This window comes from Berkeleyomyces rouxiae, assembly GCF_048999995.1.
Source record: "Berkeleyomyces rouxiae strain 22BRR77 chromosome Unknown BrBRR77_ptg000001l, whole genome shotgun sequence".
NCBI classification, from domain to species: Eukaryota; Fungi; Ascomycota; class Sordariomycetes; order Microascales; family Ceratocystidaceae; genus Berkeleyomyces; species Berkeleyomyces rouxiae.
Genome location: NW_027396491.1, coordinates 3,911,485 through 3,927,573, shown reverse-complemented (window position 1 = coordinate 3,927,573; position 16,089 = coordinate 3,911,485). Strand labels below are relative to the sequence as shown.

General features: G+C 51.0%; 3 protein-coding genes across 3 annotated transcripts; 1 reads left to right on the top strand and 2 right to left on the bottom strand.

The window, feature by feature from the left end:
- Positions 1–727: 727 nt before the first annotated feature.
- BROUX77_001108 (uncharacterized protein) lies at positions 728–2,257 on the top strand (the record flags this gene model as incomplete). The annotated part of the gene is made up of 2 exons (XM_073745501.1): positions 728–1,209; positions 1,285–2,257. 2 exons carry the CDS (start codon positions 728–730, stop codon positions 2,255–2,257), a joined length of 1,455 nt encoding a protein of 484 aa, XP_073609343.1.
- A 332-nt stretch (positions 2,258–2,589) lies between these two features.
- On the bottom strand, positions 2,590–5,322 carry BROUX77_001107 (uncharacterized protein; the record flags this gene model as incomplete). Its single annotated transcript, XM_073745500.1, has 2 exons — positions 2,590–5,149; positions 5,219–5,322. The coding sequence occupies 2 exons, from the start codon at positions 5,320–5,322 to the stop codon at positions 2,590–2,592; spliced, it is 2,664 nt and encodes an 887-aa protein (XP_073609342.1).
- Positions 5,323–7,611: 2,289 nt separating this feature from the next.
- Positions 7,612–10,738, bottom strand: BROUX77_001106 (uncharacterized protein; the record flags this gene model as incomplete). Its single annotated transcript, XM_073745499.1, has 2 exons — positions 7,612–8,709; positions 8,768–10,738. The coding sequence occupies 2 exons, from the start codon at positions 10,736–10,738 to the stop codon at positions 7,612–7,614; spliced, it is 3,069 nt and encodes a 1,022-aa protein (XP_073609341.1).
- Positions 10,739–16,089: the final 5,351 nt, after the last annotated feature.

Genomic DNA, 16,089 nt, shown 5'->3' with positions numbered 1-16,089 from the left:
AATGAGCGCACGTCAGGCCTGGGTGTGTGGCCAATGGGCGAGTGTTCTCAGTGGTCGGTAGCTAAGAATTGGTCGGCCTGCCAGTCAATTCAAGGTAGGTAAGGTAGGTGAGTGAGCCAGCTCGACGGTAAAGAAGCACCAGGAGTAGTTGCAGACAGCCCTTTAGGTATTCTGGGGGTGAGGTATGTTGGATATTCAGAGCAGACAGCACAAGCAGGGCAGTTGTGTGGTGGTGCACAGGAAAGCCGGTTGGGGGAGGATGAGGAAAACAAAGAAAAAATGGGTGAAGCCACAGGTCTCAGCTTGGGTTGAAGTCAATCTAAAGTCGAGGTCCTCTCACGTTGGCCTGAGCTATATTTGGCTGGGTCTTCTGTCAAGGTGGCCTCTAGCAGTGGGACGGCCAGCTAGGACAAGCTCTTGAGATGAGGTTGGGACAGGGGTTTATAAGGTTGTAACTATGTCTGCCGAAATCCGATAAGGGTATCATGCCGTCATTCTATTGGTGCGATAAGCGCACAGTTCTGCGCACTGTACTAACTGCTGCAAAGCGACACCCGCATACAGTTAAGACACTGTATGACGCCTGACGCCTGCACCTCTCGACAGTTGATGGCAGCCGGCCATAGCTTCTAGCTTTGACAACCACCAAGTTTGAAGCTGAGCCCCAAGCTCACGATAAGAGGCCCTCGAGCTTGGTTTGGCCTGCCGTCCCAGCAGTCTGCCCGCCATGCCTCGCCGCACGTACAATATTGCCATGGTCTCCGACTTCTTCTACCCGCAGCCGGGAGGAGTTGAGTCACACATCTACCAAGTGGCCACCAAACTAGTCGACCGTGGCCACAAAGTCATCATCATCACGCACGCCTACGAGGACCGCAAGGGCGTGCGCTACCTAACCAACGGCATCAAAGTGTACTACTGCCCGTTTGCTGTCATCTTCCGCCAGTCGACCTTTCCCACAGTCTTTTCCTTCTTCCCGCTCTTCCGCAACATCATCATCCGCGAGCAAATCGAAATTGTCCATGGTCACGCCAGTCTGAGCAACCTGTGCCACGAGGCCATTCTCCATGCCCGTACCATGGGCCTGCGCACCGTCTTCACCGACCACTCGCTCTTTGGCTTTGCCGACGCCTCGTCAATTCTGGCCAACAAGCTGCTAAAGTTTACGCTTAGCGACGTCGACCATGTCATTTGCGTCAGTCACACGTGGTATGCGCCGTTCCCAGTACAATCTTGTTCCATGTTTGGTCTAACTAACCGCCACTTCTCCACCCCCCGCTATAGCAAAGAAAACACGGTCCTCCGCGCCTCTCTAGACCCGCTGATGGTTTCCGTGATCCCCAATGCTGTCGTCGCCGACAATTTCCACCCGCGCGAGCCCCCGCGTCCCGCTCCAGGTCCGCTGGACCCAATCACCATCGTCGTGATATCGCGGCTCTTCTACAACAAAGGCACAGACCTACTCACGGCCGCGATACCGCGTATCCTCGAAAACCACCCCAACACGCGCTTCATCATTGCCGGCGATGGACCCAAGGCCATTGACCTGCAGCAAATGATTGAGCAAAACGTGCTACAGGACCGCGTGCAAATGCTCGGCAAGGTGCGCCACGAGGAGGTGCGTGACGTCATGGTGCGTGGCCACATCTACCTGCACCCGTCGCTGACCGAGGCCTTTGGCACCGTTATCGTCGAGGCCGCGTCGTGTGGTCTCTACGTCGTCGCGACCCAGGTCGGCGGCATCCCCGAGGTCCTCCCGTCGCACATGACCGTCTTCGCCAAGCCCGAAGAAGACGACCTTGTCGCAGCCACCGGCCGTGCCATTGCAAACTTCCGCGCCGGCGAGGTCCACCCTGAACTCTTCCACGACGAGGTCCGCGAAATGTACTCGTGGGTCAATGTCGCAAAGCGCGCTGAGCGCGTCTACGACGGCATCTCGGGTCACATCTCCGAGCTCGAGTTTTATGGCGACGATGCAAACGTCACCCCACGCCGCTCGCGCGTCCAAGACTTTGCCCTTATTGATCGCCTGAAGCGGTACTACGGTTGCGGCCTGTGGGCTGGTAAGCTGTTTTGCATTTGTGCAATTGTCGATTACTTGCTGTACCTGTACCTTGAGTGGGCATATCCTCGCTCCGGTATCGACATCTGTGACGAGTGGCCGCGCAAGCCGTATGACTTGGACTCAGAGTCAGGATACTCAGAACGAAGAGGCCGAGATGCCAGCCGGGCACGCTACCGTCACCGGGTACAATGAAAGGGCCGAGAGCACTGAACCCGACTTTTCCTATTTTTATGCGCGATGTTAAAATTATCTAGATACCCCGTTTTGTACTTGCTTTCTTATTCTTTTTCATATACAGCTCACAAATACACACATTTAGTTGTAGCTTTGGAAACGTTTCATGAACTTGAGTCCAAATACACATCATGGTGTTGAGGCGGCTTGTTCTACTGTTACTTGGCGTTTGATCATGTTCTGCTGGAAACTCTCCAACATGTAATGGTATTGAGTTACACTATATTAATACAATTTACGCCAACAGCACATAATTGATATTCTGTGCTCTACAAACGGTATTTGACTAGTTATGCCGAGGTAGCATACCCGTTCTGGATGAGCCACTCCTTCAGAGCAACACTGTCGCGCTTCTTGTAGGCAGAACGGGCACGAATTCCATCCTTAGCCGTTTCCAAAGTGCGGTTGAAGCTGGAAGTGTCCTTGTCAGCAAAGAAGGACGTGATCTCATCAATGTACTTCTCGTCGCTGAAGCCCGACAGTGACACACCGATGAAGCGGTCAACAACAACTGGGTTTCCAAGCTTGGCCAGGCACTTCTCCCAGTTGCCCTTCAAGTAAGACCACAGAGGAAGACGGCCATCGGGGTTGTGGGCTAGGGAAGAGCCCAGGGCGTGCATGTCAGCCGAAGGAGCAGAGTCCTTGGCGGCGGCAGGAGGGGACTGGTTGAAAAGGAAGGGCAGTAGAGTCTTTTCAATGATGTCAACATCGCGGGCGTTGCCCAATGAAGACAGGGAAATGATTTTTCCATCAATGGACTTGGTAGTGAACCACTCGTTCTTAATGACCTCAACAGCCCGAACAGGGTCATTCTTGATGGCAGCGAGGTACACAGCACCACGCAGGTTAGGGTGAATGGCATCGGAGTTGGGGTTCTCAACCCACTGGTCGAAGCGCTTCAGGGCCTCCTTGGTCACAACAGGATGGTTGTTGGCAATAGCGGATCCGATGAGGCGCTTACGGAGTTGGGACTGAAGGTAACTCTCGCCCTCGGTGAACTCCCAGCCAATCTTGGTGACTGCCTCGTCAATCAACTCAAGGATGAATTTTTCCAAGCCACCCTTGATGACCGGGTCGTCAGCGAAGACAAACTTGGCGCGGGTAGTGGAGTCAAGGACTTGGTTCCAGACCAGAGTGTTGGTCTCCTTTTTGAAGCCCTTGGCAAAGGAGAGCAAGCCAGAGGTAGGGAGGCGACCAGCATAAGCCAGATCGCTAGCAGAACCCACAATGGTAATTTTGTCTTCAACGCTCAGGCGGTCCAGCTGCGTGCTAAGCTTAGCCAGGCGATCCGGAGGGTAGGCAACACGGTAGAAACCAGTGGCACCAGAGTTGAGCTTGTAAAAATCGGTGTCAACGCCAGAAATGGTATCCTCCTTGGTGGTCAGAGCAAGAGAGGCAACACCCTTGGTGCCATTAACACCCTCAATGCCCAAAGGCACCCACCAGACAGTCTCGTCCTCCTCGGGCTTGACATCGCCAGTAGACAGGAAGCGGTTCTGCTTGATCTTGAGATCACCAGCCTTGTTCTCCTCAAGAGTAAGCACAGGGTGACCAATCTTGCCAATCCAGGGAGTCATCAGAGCAGTGACATCCTGGCCGGAAGCCTCACTCAGAGCATCCCAAAGGGCCTGGGTCTTGGCGTTGCCATAAGCATGCTTCTTAAGGTAGTTGGAGACACCCTTCAGGAAAGTTTCAACACCAAGGTGGTTGGCCAACATGCGAATAGACGAGCAGCCCTTGAGGTAGCTGATGTGGTCGAAAATCTGGTTGACATCCAAGGCATCACGCACCGGTACGTGAATGGGGTGGCTGGAGCGGATACCATCTAGGCGGAAAGCAGACTCCATACCCTCGTTGACAAACTGAGCCCAAACCTGCCACTCGGGGTGCAGGTGGTCGATAGCGTGCCAACCAACCCAAGTGGCAAAGCCCTCGTTCAGCCACAGCTCATCCCACCAGTCCATGGTAACCAGGTTGCCAAACCATTGGTGGGCTAGCTCGTGGGCGACAACGTAGGCAACTGAGTTGAGGAAACGGGCATCCGAAGTTTTAGGGTCATACAAAACCTGAGTGGTACGGTAGGTGACCAGACCCCAGTTCTCCATAGCACCATGAGTAAACTCATGAACGGCAATCAAATCCGCCTTGGGAAGAGGGTAGTCAATGCCAAAGATCTCGGAGAAGAAGTCGATGATCTTGGGAGCATGCTGCAAAGCCCATTCGCCCTGCTCCTTGAGACCACGGGTGGTGTAGACACGAACGGGAATCTGCTTGCCGTTGTATTTGCGGTCAGTGAAGGCCTCGATGTATTCAAAGTCACCGACGGCCCAAGCGAGCAAGTAACTGCTCATAATGGGGGAGGTCTCGAAGGAAACCTTCTTCAGGCCGTTTTTGGTCTTGGTTTCCTCCTTTACGGGCATGTTGCTCAGCGCAACCTGATCCTCGGGGATCTCAATATCAAAGTCGTAGGTAGCCTTGAGGTTGGGCTCATCAAAGCAAGGGAAGGCGCGGCGGGCATCACAAGACTCGAACTGGGTGCTGAGCATATAGTGCCAGTCGTCATCGCGGGGAACTGAGGGAGCAGCAGGGGCAACGGGCTTGTATTTAGAGCGGTAGAAGCCGGCCATCTCATTGTTCATGATGCCCTGGAACTTAAGGACAACCTGAGCCTTGTCAGCAACAGGAATCTCTTCGCTAAAGGCAACTGACACACGCTGGGCGCGCTCATTGTATGTGTATTCGGAGGAAGAAATAGTCTTGCCGGCAACAATGACCTTGGCAGACGAGAGCTTGACCTCGAGGGCATTCAGGACAAGCTCCTTGGTAGCTTCAGTGATAGCGACATCGATACTAAAAGGAGCAAGAACACAGGAGATTAGAGCTAAGCTACGGCTATAGTATTCGTTGTGGGATCCCTACCTAACGGAACCATTGTAGGTCCAGTTCTTGAACTCAAGGTCGTACAGCGAGAGCTTGTAGTGCGATGGCTTGAAAGCCGCAGGGAGAACATCGCGGTCGGTCATTGCTCTTGAGGTTTCGGGAGAATTAAAGAGATCGATAGCTAGATGAGAGGTGCCGACGGTAGAGCACGAGCGAGCTGCAGCTTGGGAGGTTGAGCGCAGAGAACTAAACCAGCAAGGAGGGGCAAAGCGGAACGGATCGAGTTAGTAGGGGGTAGCTGTAGCTCCGAGATTTATAGCTTGCAGAACTGGCAGAGGGGTATTGCAGGCGATGGAGATAAAGGCGAGTGGGAGATGGAAATGAAGAGAAGAGAGATGAAGACAGCATATAAGATGGAGGGCAGGAAGGAAACGGGATATTTGTCAGCTTTATAGCAGAGCTCAAGCAAACAAGCAGCTTCAGAACAGGGCAGGCGGGAAACAACAACACAGGGTATCGTTCTTGTACCAATCTGCGGAGTTCTGCACTTCCGGCTTGAGCCCATTTATACGTCACGCCTCAGCTGCAATGGCCTGAACAGCCTGCCTGTACCAGGCCAGAACCCCACTCTTCCCCCTGGCGAAGCAAGATGCGGGGTGGGTACTGGGTACTGGGTACTGAGTACTGAGTACTGGTGGATGAGGTCTTGGTTGTCGGAAGCTATCTGTATCTGACTAGCCGGCTAGCTTGGAGCCACACACGTTTCAAGCTGACATTGTTCTTAACATTGTTCACTTGGCAGATGGCGATAAGGAGACCAAAAATACAGTGAAATAATGGGCGTCTGTGACGTGTGAATTGTGACTTGTGCCTTGAATGTGACCAGGGAGGCGGGGCTGGGGATGCGCTGGGTTCGGGTTCGGGTTCGAGTTCGAGTTCAGGGTTGTCTGCCCCGTCCGGGCGGGTCTCGGAGCCACAGCAGCGCTGGAAGCGAGGAGCGGGCGTGGTGTGCCCAAGACGAAAGCAGCAGCTGGAATTGCGGCACTTTGGGCCATTCAATCGTGCTGGGAGGGCGTTTTGGTGAGGCGGGGATTCCCTGTCTCTGTCAACCAGCCGATGGCGGACAGGCTACGCTACTAAGCTGGAGACCGGAGACAGACGACCAGGAAGCGGGATGCTGAGTTCTTTAATCTCATTTTCGGGCAACCGAGCAAACAGGCGGGCCATCAGGTAAAACTCCCTGTGCTCTATTCCCACTTGGGAAGCTCTGTAAAAAGTGCCAGGTTCACCCGTTGAGAACATGAACAAGAACCAGGAGTCGACGAGATTGGTGTTCACGGTAGTGGAGAAGCCTCTGGGACAGCGACGGGGATAAACTGACACGAGGCAAAAAGAAAAAAAAGAAGAAAAAAAATACACTCACCGTTTGTCACGTTGAGATCTCGCGCTGCTAGAGCCGCTTCCACCCGCGCCCACGACCGACGATAGTCCCAAGCTCGGCGCCGCTGCCGCCGACGAAGCCCGCCGCTGCCACAAAGCAGCTGAGCCCAGGCTTCCCGTGAGAGCAGTTTTTCTACTGCTGATACTGGCGGCGCGTGAGAGGAGCAGATTCCGGCAGCCAGCCGCACGCGCGAATGACTGCATTTGGTGTGTCTCTCTACTGCGGGATTTTACTCGAAAAATGAAAGAAAAGATCAGAGGATGTGTGCCGCTGTTATTGATGCAGAAACGTCTTTTTCTGCTGTCGTCGATGGGCTGTTGTGCGTGTGCATGTGCCTCTTTTTTTCTTCTTTTTGTTTTGTGCTTATCGGGATCAAAAAAAGTACCTGGAGTTTGTATCACGCAAGAAAACCCAGAATTGTGGATAGGCGCTGTCGTTTTGGTCATGACAAAAGGACCACTAAGTTGCACGAAATTCTGCAGTGACAAGAAAAAGAAAAATACTTGTAAAAAAAAAGAACCCCCCACACGGAGCCATCTCGGTAGAAGAATCCAATCTCAACCACCACTCAACTAATATGAATTCGATCAGAAATGAAAGTTACCAGATACCGACAAGACTACCACAACCTTCTGTTCAAAACAGCCCTCATCTCAAAAAATACAGCCTTTGACCACTTCACTTTCCAACCATAACCTCATCATCGATCCGCGTGAATATAAAACTTCAGTCTCATTAAGGATAATAAACTTGAACCACAATGGAAAGAAACCCCATGTATAACAAAACCCCCTTTAAAAAATTGTACATCAGAAAAGGTCATGCTTTTTTTTTCATATTTCGCATGTATTATGCATGTTCCTCCATCTTCGAAAGACATCACGAAGACGAATGGGTATAACAAGATGCTCAAACAACAGTAGAGAAATGTCGCAAAAGAACCGCCATCAAAAGGATGCAAGGAAGTACTCTCGAGCCTCTATTCAAGGCCCTAGGCCGTCGAGTGCGCATCAAAACTGCCTTGGCGGGGCCGGATCCGGGAGCCCACCACCGACCCAGCAGCACAGTGGTCATTAAGTCGTGATATCCACTCCATGACAGCCTCGTAGCAGAGACCATACTGTCGCGGAGTCTGTACCATGCTGACCCGCTGGTGGCGGAAATCAGCGACAGTTTCACAAATCAAGTCAACCGACTCGTCGCCCATCCACATGGTGTCAAGTGGAGGGTACACCACCGGCGTCACAACTGAAGATCCGCGGCGTGAAGTGCTTGAGCTACGTTGGCGACTTGTCGCGCTTGTTGGCGAGCCAAATACTGACGAGATGCTGCGCATTGCTGCAGCCGATGAGCGTGGAGAGTTGGGCGCATTGATGCCCATGGCCGCAGCAACAGCCGTAGCCGCTGTATCAGCTGGTGCCCTGCCGCCCAGAATATCCATGCTGGTCAAGCGCTGGCGTTTCATCATGTCAATGACGCTGTCAACCGTGCAAAACGTTCCAGTCCGGCCGCAGCCAGCTGAACAATGCACCAGAATTGGCCGAGGGCACGTATCCAGCTCCGCCTCATCTTGCCACGTGGTGGAGGGGTCGATACTAGGACTTGATTCAAGTCGCGAGACTTGGCGATTCAAGATATTGGCCATCTCCACTAGAGCCAGAAGATGGGCAGGCTGTGCCGGTGCACCAAGATCAGGCCAGCCCGTGTAGTGCAGTTGGACAACCTCGCGTATCGGTTTCCAAGGGAATCCAGTATGCGAGATAGCGAAATACCGGATGATGGCAGTAGTTGATTCATCATCGCCAGAAGTGGCAGCACCGTTGGAATTGGCGTTGGGGTTCGACTCAAAGGACATGGTGGTATTCGCGCGGGCACGAGCACGAGCGCGGTTAATTTTCGAAGGAATATCACCACGTGTAAGACTATCCAGATCAAGCGACATGACATTACTAGTGACTAGCTTGACCTGGATCGGCCCGTAGTTTTTTTCCTTCCAGTAGGTATGACACTTTATAAGGCCTCGCTCTGACTCGGCAGTCAGATTAACAATGAGGCGAATGTCTTGGTCCCAGATGACAGACCAAAAGTCCTAAAATAGTTCGGTTAGACTCACCATACCAGAGCTACGTCATAAATAAGATACTTACATCGCAGGTGCCAGGCAGAGGGCCCTGGCTGGCAATGTAGCGCTTGTTGCTGCGGCTTGACTTGACGTAACTGGCATTTATGTAGTCGCATTCAACCTTGCCATGAAGCTTGACTCTGGAATGATCATAAGGGAGAATTTCCTTGTAACGGTTCTTTCCGCCCTTTTCAAAGCCAGCCAGACCACCACAACTGCCCTGATTGTTTGAAGAGCCCGAGCGCTTCATTGTTAGTGCCAACTTCATGCGATCACGCTCATTGCATTCCAAGGCAAAAAAGGCGTCAGTGGCTTTCTTGCCATCATTGCTCGGGTGCGAGGCTTGGTCCAGCCACAGTGGGAGGCGGCGAGTTTCAATGCCACTTGGGCGGCAAATAGAAACCTTACCAGGGCCGTTGATCAAATCTAGATTCTGGCGAATTGTCGAGAAAAAGGGCGCTATGGGCTCCTCTCCTCGGGGAATGGCAACGCCTCCGAAAATGGGACCGTTGCTTGAAGACATGGCAACGTCACCATCACTTGAAGACGCATTTTCATCGGTAATCAAGTCGGGGTATTCTTCAGCAAAGCTGCTAAAACCGCCAGAAAGAACATATGTTGACCCCGTAAAGCCCTCCTTGGTGAATTTGCGTAGCACGTTTGAAGCCATGCCCAGCTCGTTCTTTTCAGTTGAGCAGGTGCCATATGCGACAATGGTGCTAACATTGCGCCAGTTGGACAGCTTCTCAATATCTTCTGGTCTTTGAAAGTTCTCCAGGACCTTTTTCAGCATGTAGTTCTCACGCTTCAAAAGCATTGTCGGAATACAAAGATTCAGTGCTCCCTGAATGTGTGCGTTTGCATAGTTCTGCGAACAACGCACATCTAGAAGCAGAAGCTGTGACTCGTCACCATGGATGATATCTCTTAATCTATCACCGCCTAGTAGGTCCTGGGGGGACATGACTTTTGAAGAAGCCAAAGCGGAGACGGGCGTTGCCCTAGGAGTAAACGATGAAGTACTCGGGGTCCCGAGGTTGAGCTTCAAGGACAATGAGGGGCGCACAGGTGGTGCTGATGGCATAGCAGTGGTGACCATAGCCACCGTTGAATGAGTAGCAGATGACTTTACAGAGAATCCTCGACCAGAAGGGAGCGATAGATTCATAGCGGGCGCAGTGTTGACGAAAAACGGCGATTCGTCAATATCCATAGGAGTATGTGTAGGCTGTGGCTGAGACATGTCCAGAGAAGGGCCGGAGAAAGGTTTATGGGTGGTGTCCTGAGCACCTGTATTTGAGGAGTATTTAAATGATGGCATAGCTGAACGAGGAATATGGACGCGCTTGGTTGAAGTAGTCGAAGTGGCAATAGCTCCCGAACTCTTGTTCAGAGACGAGTCTTCTATAGATGTGTTTATTGACGGACCATTACTTTGGTGAGAAGCCTTGGTCTGAGAACCTGTAGGGTTTGAAGGCATGGTATTAAACCTGGCCATAGGGGGTCGTCGGTCAGGGCCAGCCTGCGACTGATAGGCGTTGTGCTGGAAGGATGGCCGGGGCATGCAAAGGGTAGCCATGTCTTGATTAGAGAGATTGAAGTCTGTATTGGCGAGTGGAGTGGCAGACGGGACAGTATCGGTTGAAGTGTTGATCGTAGTCGAAGGATGAAAGTCGGCAAGGGAGTTCTGCCACAAGCCATCAGCGAGGGAGGATGTGGTGTTTTCATTAGAGTTATTTATAACAAGACCAAAATAATTGGGACTTGGTGAGCGGCCACTGGGACTAGTCGCTTTAGCATTGACGTCAGCGGCTGTCGTAGCATGGCCATTTTGGGCGCTGGGCGGAGGCAAGGTTTGGCCGGCTGAAAAAGGGCCCCATGTGGTATGGGGAGAGACTAGGGGCGAGGCAACCGGCGAAGCATTTCTGCCTCTGGTTTGACGCAGAGAATCATGGATTGGATGGCCAGCTGGAGTGTGCCGTGGGGAAGTCGGCATTACTAATTGCATGGTGAGTTGGATACCGAGACACAGAGCAGGTCGATTGGGCGTTGAGAGAATCGAGAGAACAGTGAGTATTGAGGGGGGGTGATGGGTCAGATTGATGAAAGAGCCTAGTCACACGTATAACAGGTCAGTCAGTACATTAATCAAGTTATCCAGGCTGGGGTGGAAGGGGATGGAACACGACGTTATTCCATAATTAGCGCTGGAACCAGTGCTGGAACGGTATGCAGACAGGGTGGGTGGGGATGGCTGATCAAACACAACACCAGACGACGATGACTTGTTTTTTTTTGGCTGACATGACGGGTGTGGCTGTCTGGGTACAAATGCGTGGATGGGTGGGTGTATGCATGTTGCAGGCCGTGGACAACGTACGAATTGAATTTCACAGTGGGAATTGGCGGGAGAGAGGTTGATGCTCTTCTCAAGACGGACACGGTCGATGAATCACGACAAGAGACAGCGGCGTGACATTGAGTGGCGTGATGGTGTTTGAGACAACGAAGCGGCAGTTAGGCGTGTAGTGTAGCTAGCTGGTTGGTCGAACGGAAGATTGAGCAAGGACGTCGTGGCTGGCTCAGTCGGTGGCAATGGACCACAGCAGGCGGCAGCAAAAAAAGAAATAAAAAGAGGAGTGAAGACTGGTTGAGTTTTGTAGGCAAAAATACGGCCAGGCCACACAGACAATACGAGAACCGGCTTTGCCTTTGGCAGACTGAAGAGCTGAAGCACAAAGGGCAATTCGTCAGTAGTAGAGGCCCAGAGGGCGAAAGATTAAGCTGCAGGGAGGTGTGTAGAGGGGCAAAAGGCAACGTCGGCTCGAGGTGGTGGAGAGTCGACAACGAGGTCGAGAATTCGGCAAAGAGAACAGCACAGGCTTTCGTTTCGTCCAATGGCTTAACTTTGCGTCGATTCGCTGGTGGTGAGGTGATGGATGGATGGTGATGAGCAGGCAATGGACACACACATGAACCCAGAGTTGAAGAAAGGTGGCATGCGCTGGGCGTCAGAAGGCCGTAGCGTCGAGAATGGAGAAGAAACAGAAGAAAATAGAGGGGGGAAAAGATAAAGACGAGGGCGCCTTGTCTGTTTTGTGAGACAACTGTAGATGGATCAAAGTCTAGATTTAAGTTGGCATGACAGAAGAGACAACAAGTGGTGGACTGGGAAAGAAAGGAAGAAAAAAGAAAGAGATAAATGTCGGTGGGGGGAGCGGGGGGCCGCACGATGGAATGGGAGGCTTGCATTGAGGCAACAGGGTGATAGTGTCTGGCTAGGGGTTGCGAATTAGCTGTGATGGTGCTGTAGGTGCAGCGCAGGGAGACGCTATGGACACTATAGGGCACTGCAGAGGCAGCAAAATACAGGCATCCAAGGCCTGGAAGTCTACAGGAGCGTGGCAGGAGAAGATATGGCTACAAAGTACCCACTACAACACCCGCTACAACGCCGTCTGCAATCTCCAGGACCAGCCAGCAAACACTTTGGTCTGGTCACAGTCTGTCTGGCCTGCGAATCAATCCACCGCCGGATCCACCCACCCACCACCACTGGATCCATCCATCACTAACTGTCCTTGGGCGAGCTACCGCCGGCCGTTTGTCTACAAGTGGAATGGGACAAAACGACGTCTTGCAGCTTGTGCCTGTGCTTGTCCAAGCTGTCAAACTCCACCGCAAAGGAACATCATCTCCCCAGACCGGCTTGTTCTTTTTCTGCTTCTGTTTTATTCTTCGGACAAGGAACAAGGGCCGCCCGCGTGCCGGCCCTGGTCGAGGAGTAGAGAGGGACCGTAGTACAGATGGCCGCCATACATGTCCTATTATCATCACCATGGCCAGGGTGAAGTGGAAAGTATTGATACATCACTCATCAGTTACCACTTGCGTAGAAGTAGTTGGCATGATGGAGACAAACAATGCCCGCGTTGCTTTGCTTGAGAGCAGGCTTCTCCAAAGAATAGCCTCGTCTCCAGCAGTTGTCGGCTTGCGTCACTTGCATGGATGAAGTGGAATACAACGTCATTAGCCCCCAATTTAGCAGCTTCTAGACCTTTCACCAGGACCCCATCTAGCGCTAGAAGTGCCAGGTTCAATTCTCTAATGTTAGTCCAACACACCAACACCACAGTGCCATGATTACATTACACACATACGTCTCGTGCCTTGTTTCCGCCTGCACACCACGGGTAACTCGCCTGCCCCCTTATGAGTATTCGCTCCAGTTGTCTTCTTCCTGTTGGCTCGTACTAGTGATCCAACTCTGCTTTGCTTGTGTTTGCAACCAACCACTAACCGATTGATACAATCAAAACCAATACCAAGCAGCTCAACTCAGTACCGTGCGTCCCTGGAATCTTCTCTTCTTCAGTAAAACTTTAACCCTAAACAGTGCAGATCCCCTAAATGTTGCATGCTGTCTGACACCTGTTTGAGATCAATCTGATGGTCTCAATTTTATCCACAACTAACCTTAGTACCCGGCAGACAGACCCTGGGTCAAATCAGCTCGGTCCCACATCTAAAAGTACGGGTACATCACTAAATCGAGAAAGGGGCAAGAATTGATTCCTCCAGTTCTTGTCATCATCGTCATACCCCCTAAAATATGCAGTTCAAACAGTGGGAAAACTGGGCCTGGGCCAATCCGATCGACTAGGAAAGGCTATTCTAACCCTTCTTCCTCTAGGGTTTACAAGTGGTAACTTTTGCTCATTACGTCATAGCCTCACCTGTCTGTGGCGTTTTCTTCATACCACATGTGTATTGCACACCTGGCGACAAAAAATGTCATACCAGATGGTATGTGGACAGACTATGACGTAATATGATTTTTTGAATATGACTTGACGCAGCCGGTTACGAGATCAGCGCCAATCCATGCCATGCCCATTGTTCTAATTGAGGAAAAGAAAACCAAATAGTTAGTTAGTGATCAAATATGTAGCTAGTCGAGTCTACCACGTATTAAGTGATTACTCTTGCCACAGAGACTACAGATCGACGCTGACAGGAAAACGCAACCGCACCACAAAAGTTTGTGGCCGATACTTGATGGGGGCTAGGCTTTCACTAGACATATGTAAATTAGTGCATCCGCCCATCGCAAGAGAAATGGGCCTATAGTTGGCTAACTTTGGCTGCATACATGCCATAAAACTCGCCAATACGACTTCACGCAGCATCACTACTGTTGACCTATTCCCTCCTCTCATTCCCACAGGGACCGACCTGTTTCGGGGCCTTGTTTTGGCTCAATATTTTGGGGGTACAAGTGCTATAAACAGCCGTCTATCCAAATGTAAAAGAAAGGCTTCGCCATGGTGTTTCAAGCTATAAAACACATAATAGCACCTGTATTGCTACATCTTTGCGTCTTGATTGTTTGCTTTTTTACCTGTGGTGTGTGCGTGTTATGCTATGGTAGATGAGATCCAAGAAGCTAGAGAATGCACCGGAAGATGCTCTCCCTTGAGCCCCTTGCAGATGTCCCGAAAATACATCATGGGATAAATTCTTTTTTGTCGCCCTGGTATCCATGAAACATGGCCCATGGAGAAATGGAATAGGGATGGATGAAGGTTTCTACTCGTCGTTCTAGACTATCCGAATGCAACACGTAGCGAGCGAATTAACCTGCTGGGTTAGGCCAGTCAAAGCTCAGCCGGTAATTTCTCGAGGGCTAACAAATAGGGCTTCCTAGTATACCGGCTGGTTCTGCAAGCGACCCAAAGAGACAATCAGGTGGTCACAGTGATACAAATCAATGAGGACTGCATGTGGTACAAGGGCGTCTCCTTGTGTCCCAGATACAAATGCACATACATACATAGTTAGCAAGTCAGCATGAAGCTCCTTGTTGCTGCACAATCCAGAACTGCGGCCCGGGCTTATAATAGGCTCGGGGCGGGACCGGACAGCAAACAGCAGCCGACATGTAGTAACTATGCAGACGAAACATAGGAGATTAGGATCCTTTCCAAGCTCCTTCTTCAGGCTCTCCCCGCCCTGCCCCTACAAGGATAGTCTTGTTAGGTAGTTGGCTAGCGATGTAGATATTCCTACAAGTACCATGTGTTGTCTGCCACTTGGCTTAGTCGGCTTGGGCCATCCAAAAATGGGTGAACTGTGAACAGTAAAAGTGATGGCAGGGTCACGGTTAACATGAAAATCAAGCCAAGATGGGATAGGATGGGATTACGCTAGCATGGCCCAATGGGTTACAGGGTGGATACAGGTACATGGACGGCATGTTCTAGACTTTTTGTTTCGTAGTCTTGCTTCGTTCTGTTGTTTTCTGATCGCCAAGCAAAGAACTGCGGGCGTGCATCCTCTGGTCTACAAACATGCATATTTACTTGAAAGTCAAATTGACGCACCCTATGGCTGAACGCAGTCGCCTGTCTGGCATTTGGCAAAGCCATGATTGATATCCAGGACGTGTAGCACAAGTAAAAACAACCCCCAATATGACGTAAACAAGCAGTGTCTTCACCAACTAGTTACAGACAGTTTTATACCCAAACGCTGGAATTAATGGCCGGCAAAATTTGATCAGTTTGTATGGCTGTCTAGCCCCTCCTCCCTCATTCATTCTTTCTCCAGCAACACAAGAAGGCGGTGAGAGAGGCGGGTCGGAAGATAAGGAAGAGGGAAAAAACAAAGTAACGAAGTATCTACATACATACATGCACATGTACAACACAACAATCCAGCCCAAAATTCATGTACAAGCTCCTTTCAAGTAACGACTGCAAATGAACGGGAGAAAAAGAAAGGGAGAAAAATAGGCTCACCGCTTTTTGACCCCTATGAAGAAAAAAAGACTCGAAATGTCCCACATTTGATGCCAGAGGGTTGTGGTTTTTTTGCAAAGGATGCTACTTACACAAGTACAACAAATCAAGTCTTTGTTCTTCGTGTGGATAGGGTATAGGGTTGGTTTACAATTACGTCATTCCGCTTTTTTAACATAAAACCTGGCACCGACCATACATTCTGTCAAGACATCATACTCTGAATATAGTTGGTGCATGTGACATCACTCAAAATAGCTTCGCTGAGCCGTTCCCTGGGCCGAGTCTCATGTTAAGGCACGTAAGTCTTACTCCTTACTGTCTAATACTCTCTTTTTTTGTGGCTCGGAGCCCTACAGCCTATGCATATATGCACACATATACACCACATTGCTAAAACCTTTCTAATCCGGCACAGCGTCTATACGGGCGCCTCCGAGTGTCGTATTTCCCATATGTAATCAGCAATATCAACCAACGTTACAGCCCCAACAGCTATGCGCCACCAGCCATCGAGCAGCATGTTCAGTCGTGTTCGTCAGCCTTT